General features: G+C 48.8%; 1 protein-coding gene across 2 annotated transcripts in view; it reads right to left on the reverse strand.

The window, feature by feature from the left end:
- TP53BP2 (tumor protein p53 binding protein 2) overlaps positions 1–6,779 on the reverse strand; it is a 55,169-nt gene extending 48,390 nt beyond the window's left edge. Inside the window, exon 1 of one of the 2 annotated variants that reach the window (XM_040611719.1) lies at positions 6,660–6,779. Coding sequence is in view for 1 of the 2 variants with exons in the window: in XM_040611718.1 (XP_040467652.1) it covers positions 680–706 (27 nt within the window). In the remaining variant the exon portion in view is untranslated. Of the gene's footprint in view, positions 1–679; positions 892–6,659 lie in introns of those variants that run through there. The other variant, XM_040611718.1, reaches the window with a different exon arrangement.
- Between the last annotated feature and the right edge of the window lie 1,066 nt (positions 6,780–7,845).

Here is a 7,845-nt window from a genome sequence, read left to right on the forward strand (position 1 = left end):
GCCTTCCCCGTCCCTCCCGCGAGCGTTAGGGCAGAGGGACCCCGCAGAGCGGGCACGCCGACCCCCAGCCGTAAACAACATGGACACCATCTTCCTCCGGCAACCCGGGCGCTGGGAAACAAACATACACACACACACCCGCAGCAGCACGGCTCCAGCCAACTTCAAGAACTTCATATTATTAAAAAAAAATAATAATAATTTTTTTTTAAATAAAAGCAGGGGTCGGAGGAGTGCCTGTTTGCCCCGCGGGGAGCGGGGCAGCCTCAGACCCCCCCCGGAGCGGGGCGGAGGGGAACGTCGTCGTCCCCCCCCAGTTGGCCCACCCCAGCCCCGCCGTGCTGCCGCAGCGCCCCCCGCCCCGGCTCTGCTCCAGCGGGCCCGTCTAACAAGTTGATCCTGGTGTGAAAGAGGAAGAAAAGGAAAAGCTAGAGGAGGAGGAGGGAAGGAAAAAAAAGAAAAAAAAAAAAAAAAAAAAAAAGGCCGGGAGGGGGAGGGGAAGCCCCTGCGCGGCCGCGGAGCCCGCAGGGGGAGGGTCGCCCCCCCGCCCCCCTCCACGTCCGCAGGATCCATTTTCCCTCCCGCTGCCCCGCTCCAACTTTCCGCGCCCCGGGGGCGGCCCCCGGGTGCCGCCCGCCGCCGAACCGAGCCCCCGCGGCCCTGCCCGCCCAGGACTCACCGGCATCATCTTGGAGCCGAACCGCATGGGGGCGGCCGGTGCCGGCCCCGCCGCCCAGAGCGGGAGACCGGCGGCCCGGGAGGCGGAGGGCCTGCGCTGCCGCCGGGACGCGCGGGGAGACCTGTTGCAGGAGGCGCCCGGCCCCGCCGCCCGTCCTCCGCTTTGTTCCCGCCGGGCGCTGCTCTCCCGCCGCTGCCGTCACCCCCCCGCTCCGCTCCGAAACTAACCCCGGTCCGGCGAGGAGGAGCCGCCGCGCCCCGCCCGCCGCCCACCCCCGGGAGGGGCCGGCCCGCCTCCTGCCCCGCGGGGGCTGCCCCGGCCCTCCGGCGGCTCCGCTCCCGCGGCCGGGGCCACCCCTCCCGGGGGGGCGATGCGAGATACACGTGTGCCCCCACGGGTCAGCCCCGCGCTCCTCCGAAACAGCCCGGCCCCCACGCAGTCCCGGTCCCCCCCGGGGGACTTCCCTGGGCCGGCGGCGGCTGGCCAAGGACGCGCTGCCTCCCCCGCCGGCTCGGCCAGTCCTGCCTGCCCCCGGCGGGTGGTCCCACCGATAACCCCCACGTGCTCTGCGAGGCCTCCAGGTGCCGTTTACTTTGCTTTTTTTGCTGGGTTTAGTTGCACCTGGCAGCTGAACTGCAGCGGGCAGCTCACACCTCGCACCAGTGAGATGCCAAAACAAAGTCGCAGGCACCCATATTAAGGTTGGACCGTCCCAAAAACAACCCGATCTTTTACATCCACCTAAGAGAGGGGGAAAAAAAAAAAAAAAAAAGTTTTCCATTGCCTGGACCGGTGTGCAAGACACCCATTTCAAGCCCAGGTACTTTGCTAGCAGCACTACAAAAAAAGCATGCTACATCAGCACCGTTACAGGGCGCTGCAGGAAAACCAGCTCCATCTGTTTTTCTTACTCGTATTAAAATCTTTGCAGTAATTAAAAAGGATAAAAGGGAAGGGGATTATAAATTCCCAGATGAAGGGATAACAAAACTCGGGCTTAGTTTGTATATAAACAGCGCGTTTTCTAAAGCAGTAACTTTGAACAGCATTGATAAAACCCCGGGAACTCCCGTGCAATAACCGAGCGTTAACACAACACCGTGCAGCTGGGGGGAGGCGCGCTAAAAAAAGATAGAAAAGCTATTTTTGTACTTGTTCGAGTACAGCAAAGAAAATCTAGACACGCTTTTTTTTTTTTATCGCTACAGCGCTTTGAAATACAGCAATGTTTTAAAAACGTCCCAGAAGTGTCTCGCATCTGCTTTAAACCTGCTGTACGAAGCCTGCCCGCCCCCGGCTCACACTACGAAGCGCTCCCGGAGGAGCCACCCGCCCAGGAGGCGGGGGCCGGGCGCGAGGGTCCAGCCCGGCCCTTTCCCCGCGGCTGTGAGCAGCTTTAACACACACCCCCCACCACCACCCCGTACGTTTTCCTCCCAGGCGAGGCGGCGGCGCTAAGCCCCGGGGCACCCGCAGCCGCCCTCCCGCCGTGCGGGGCACTGCGCCGCCAGGAGCCACCCCCTTGCCCCGGCCGGGCCCCGCCCTGCCGCAGGGCCAACCAATGAGAAGGCGCCGCCGGAGGCATGACATCACCTCCCCCGGCGCCTATTGGCTACATCGCAGAAACAGTGCGATGTCTCCCGGCAACGCCTGGCGTCACGGCCCCGCCCCACCGCCCTCGGCGCCCCCCGGTCCCGGTCCCGGCCCCAGCCCGCCCCTCCGGGCCGCCGGCGGTTTGTCCTCTCCCCTGGTGTTTGATTTAAGGAACTGGAAACCCCGGCCCTAAGCGGCGGGCAGAGCCCGGCATCGCCGCTCCCGCACTCCCTACACGTTCCCGGTAGCGCACCCGCTGTAGATACCGGCTTTCCCACGGCCCCCACCCACGTGCGGCCCCGGTTCTCCCTCCCCACACCGGCCAACCCCCCCACAGAAGGTTCACGATCCCAGTTTTTATTTGGTAGGGTTGGTGGTGGTTTGCTTTTTTTAACTCAAAACTTTGAATTCATTTTACAAGATCAAAATGCTACAAGCCAAAGCTCCATGGCAATGGAGAACTCAACATTCTTCTGCAAATCTCCCCTTAATATTTAGGGGCACTGAGGGGTATGATCTTCTAATGTGTTCCCCAAATACAGTCAGAAATTACTTCTAATATTTCTAAAAATATTAACAAAAAAACCCACAAAATTTAGAACCCACAAATTTTAAGCCTGAAAAAAATGGAAATGGTTAGAGAAAAATCAACTAGAAAAGAGGTTTCAGGTGTGTGTCTGTGTGTGGCAGCTCTGCTCTGCCAGCAGGTGCCTCTCACAGGTCAACCCACAGAATCCTCTCTTGGCACAACTTCTAATTTTACCATCTTCCACACAAAACTACAACCCCATTCCTGCTAAGGAAATGAAGCTTCAAGGGGTGCACCTATTTTTTTCCAGTTTTTATCCAGGCTCTGTGACTCATACGCTGCAGTGGTAGCTCTCGGTGCCATCTGGCCACGCATGGTAGATCACAGCCCCCCTCCAAGAAGAGGGGACAACACTCGCCAGATTTGCAGGTGAAGCGGGGTCAGAACTGCTCGTACCTGTGTGCACCCCAGCAGCACTGCGTACCTTCCCTACAGCGCACCACATTTCTGCCTCTTCCAGCAATTCAGACAAGATTGCACCAAATAAGCATGACATGCATTTCCCACAATGGGTTATTAATTTTTTGGACTGATTTTTTTTTTGTTTCATGAGCAGGGAGTAGATGGTTCCCCGCCATGGGGACTAAAGGTTCAATCTCCAGAATGCCAACAGTTGGAGGTAACAGACTCATGCCCAGGAGAACTGGCAAGGCACAACAGTTCTTGGTCCTGCATATACAAAGCTATCACAAAAAGGAAGAGAAGACGAGATCTGCAGGGTCTGGAGCCAACAGCACAGACCACTGAAGCTCTGCACCTCCTCCCTGGTCCCCATACTCTTGGCGGACTGTCTGGAACATGCTGCAGTTGACTAAGACTACACGCAGTTCCCTAGAAGCAGTCACAGCAAGGGTCCAGGGGAAGTGAATACTCACAGAATTGCTTGAAAAGTTTCCAAGAAAAGGAAAAAAACACCACCAAACTACCAAACAAAAATGTAGCAGGATTATTCTCCTTTCCACGTGAGATCTACTTGATCTGAACCACAGAAACTTGCAGCAGCAGAAAGGCATTACAGACAGCAGTGGTAACAATAATCAGTAGAAACCAACAGCATCGTTTCTTGCCATTAGTCTCACCATACAATGAGGTGGATTGGGGGATCGACTGGGGGAGCAGCGCTGGGAAGACACTGCTGTGCTTGCTGCCTGCAGCACACTACTTAAAACTCCAAAACTTCAATTAATTCCTTCAGTGCTGTATCTAAGCAATATTAACAGTCACTTCTCATCCTTTTCTCTACCAGCCTGCCTAAAACTGCCTCCAGACCAGTCAAGCCCTCTTTTATTGTCCTGACACACTTAGGAAGATTATCAGGCAACAAACATCAGGCACATCTCTTTTGCAATACCTTGTGAGAATAAAAAAAATAAAAATAAAAAAAAGGCAAAAAAAAGCTGTACCTGCCAATTGTTTATATTTTGATAACCCATTTAATTCTTCAACAAAAAGACGATGAACCTGATTCTTAGGCGGTTTCTAAGACAGTAATTTCAGAGAGAGTTTGTCAGAAACCCACACAACAGCATCAATGTAAGAGGAGCAGGAGGCCAGCAGGTTTAGATTTGCTGTCCGCTGCCACCTACTGTTAAAACTCCCCCAAGTCAGACTTCTGAGGTCCAGTTTCTGAGGGGTACAGTTTGAGAGCATAGAAAGGAATGGAAAGCTTTGGAATTGAGATTGCTGGGGAGCAAAAAAAACAACGGAGGGAACATGCCAAAAGAATTGCTCACCTAAACTCAGCGGGCTGGAGCACAGCACAGCAGCTTCACAAGTTTGGATTCTTTCCAGCAATGTTGAACTTCTGGCACCTAATTTATACAGCTAGTCTCCAACTCAAGATAAGGCTTTTCCAGACAGTCTTGCTTAAAAACAAAGGCCTCAACTAGTCAGTGTTGTCAAATTTCCTCACAAAGAAGAAAATAGCTATAGAAAACTGATAGTTTTATACATTCCCACAGTTCTGCTGATCCACCAGCTGTCCTCCGGTGGTTGTTAAGATTCGTTTTCACTAGTTAATGTTATTGCTTTTAAACCATCAGTTAACAGACCTTGTAGTAGAAACAGTTTTGGGGGAAACATGCAGCAACAACCTAGTCTACCTCCTCAGTAGGTAAAAAATAGGAAAAAAGATGGAAAAAAGAAGCCCACTAATTCCAAAGTCTGAAATTCAAGAAATCTTTAAAGGAATCTGCTAACCACACCAGCTAGGACATCCCATATTATCCCAGGAGCTGCTTCTGAAGCAAAAGCATTTGCTCTATGCCACATTCAAAACACTACATCATGAAGCATTTAGCACATATAAATTTTAAATTAAGATACCGTGGCTTGCCACAACTTCTGTAAATTCCAATTCTTTAAGCATAAAGATTTTCTTTGGCATTGAGCAGTGATATAACAAATACACCTTCCTCCTGGTGATAAGCTGCTTCTCTCTGAAATATCTGCATCTGGCAACTGAAATTACTCCCTTCAGCTGTAATCCCCTTCAGGGAGTTTATCACATCAGTGCATGCTTAATGAAGAACATCATCAGGCCCCTACTTGAATGGTTTGTGTCTTGCTGAAAGCTAGGATTTGTTGTCAGGTGAAGTCCATTTTGGTTGTATACTTCCTTATTCACACACAGATGATACTGATTTAAAATCTAAACAAAAAACTGTGCCACAGCTCAAAAATCCCTACATTTTCCCTACATGAGGAACAGCTGAGTTAAATTTACCTCACTCAGAGACACGAGAGCCAGCCTCTCGCTTGTGAAAGCACTTACTTCTGTACAAAGTGAATATAAACTTTGTTGGTCCCCGCATATATGAATTGGTAACGCATGGAAGCAACTATGCGAAACAACAGAGGTTCAGGTTCAGACTCTGTAACCTTAAAGTTAATTTTAAAATACCTCTTGCTTAACTTGCATCCTGTCTGTAAACTAATCCCATTATCTAAGTTGTGGGAGTCACACATGCACCCACTGCGTCAAGTACATACTCAATCACATTACTCAGTAAGCTAATAATTACACAGAGCCAGCAGCACCCAGAAACTAGCGCCACTCAGAAACTACTTTAGAGATTTGCATCAATTCTGCTGCAATGTATTCAGCTCCTAAAGCTGATAATTTAACAACAGTTTCAAAGGATGATTCTATAAAGGTAGGAAGTGACATTAATACCGCTGTATACAGGCATCACTCCCAGTAAACAAATGTTCTCCATTTATTCCAGATCAAGCAGGAATTATTTACCATCAGTAAACTAAAGCTTCTCCAACTTCTCAAGTTACTTGTTGGAAGAAAATTCTAATTTCCTCACTCCAAATTCTCTTCCACGTAATTTAAATTCAGATATTTTTTTCCCCACAGGTAATTTAATAACCAGCTGGCTAAAGCAAGTCTGCACCGTGTTCTTAAAAAGCAGAGAAATAAACTTCCTCTTCCATTAGTCCCCAGCATGTTTGAAGAAAATGTAGGCTAGCGCAAATTAGCTTTTTGTATGCATCATACACAGCTGCCATTCTTCTCAATAACTAAATCATATTCACTAGACTCACTCTGGATGCCTGGCAATTTATCTCAGCACCGATCCTGACAGAATACCCTCTGTAACAAAACATCTGTTTAAGGCAATTACAGCAATGCAAAAAAGCTGTATCTGCCTGCAGCTACTCATCCAGCCCCATAAGGGAGTTGGTCAGTGAGGAAGAACAGGGAAGAAACCAAAAATTATGCTCATTAAGCACATATATACATTCAGCTGTTGCAAACAGAAATTATGTGATCAAAATGCCATTCCTTACCAGAAACCTTAAGTCACTGTTTAGCCACACCGTGATGCTGAACCTTCATCCTAGCTGGATGTTTAGATAATGTGGAGAGTTAAATTAACACTGCCGTTTTACTGTTGCCTCGTCCCTATTTCTCAGCTGCCAAGAAGTCAACCTTAGCTCATGCTAGCAGGCCCTGTGGAGTCAAGAGAGAATGAAAGCAGGATTTCAGAAAATACAAAATTATTTCAAGATCAGCACACACACATCCTCCCCGTAATTTCTTTTTTGTAAAGCAACTGCAGGACTGAGCAGACCATGTCTTTGTTAACATATTCTCCTAGTTAATTTATGTATTTTTGTTGTACATTCTCACAGACCGCTACAGCCTCGTGCCTCAGCAAATCAAACTCTGCTTTAGGGAACCTGGCAGACACAGGTACGTTGTCCGTAAGCAACAACAGACACTTTGGGAGCTGTCTCTTTCTTATACATCAACAGCATTGCTGCAGTTTGCCGTGTCAGTGATGTTTCACTGAGCTGAACTGATGAGACACAGAGGCATTACTGACGTCTTTCATGAATTATCTTTAGGACAGCATAAAGATGTGGTAACATACTAAAACCAAAGGAATTCCTTGGAACTTAGATCAAAACTGAGCCCCTCCTAACAGTGGTAACTTGATTCTCCATCCTAGGGCTTCTGTACAACCTACATGAAAATAATCCAGAGAATTAGCATGAAGTCTAATCAAAACCTTTTTTTTTATTTATATAAGCTTATTCACTGAGCTTACTTCTGAATACAGCTGTGTGAGGATATGTAACCTCACCAAGATAACATGCTATCCAGCACCTGACTCCACAGCCCTCTTTCAGGGAAGGTATTTTGACTCCAAGAAAATAGAAAGGTTGTTTGTCTGAACCCTTGTCCTTTTTATCCCCCAAGTACATCGGTTTACCTAATTAATATATTACGTGTCTACAAACCCCAGCTTTCTCGTGGATTTGAAAATACTTCTAGTTAAATCCTTTTTTGAAATTTCAAACAGAAAACATATTTAATGAAAGCTAGCAACATGCCTAGCCTACAAAAACTACTCAAGATTAATCTAGTCCCCATACTTGTAGCTGAGAAAAATCTACAGAGGTTGTATTTTCTTTCATCCTATCTTCTACTTGTTTTCCTTTTGCTTCTACCTCTCATTTCCCAAGAAGC

The sequence above is a fragment of the Falco naumanni genome, chromosome 12, assembly GCF_017639655.2.
Source record: "Falco naumanni isolate bFalNau1 chromosome 12, bFalNau1.pat, whole genome shotgun sequence".
NCBI classification, from domain to species: domain Eukaryota; kingdom Metazoa; phylum Chordata; class Aves; order Falconiformes; family Falconidae; genus Falco; species Falco naumanni.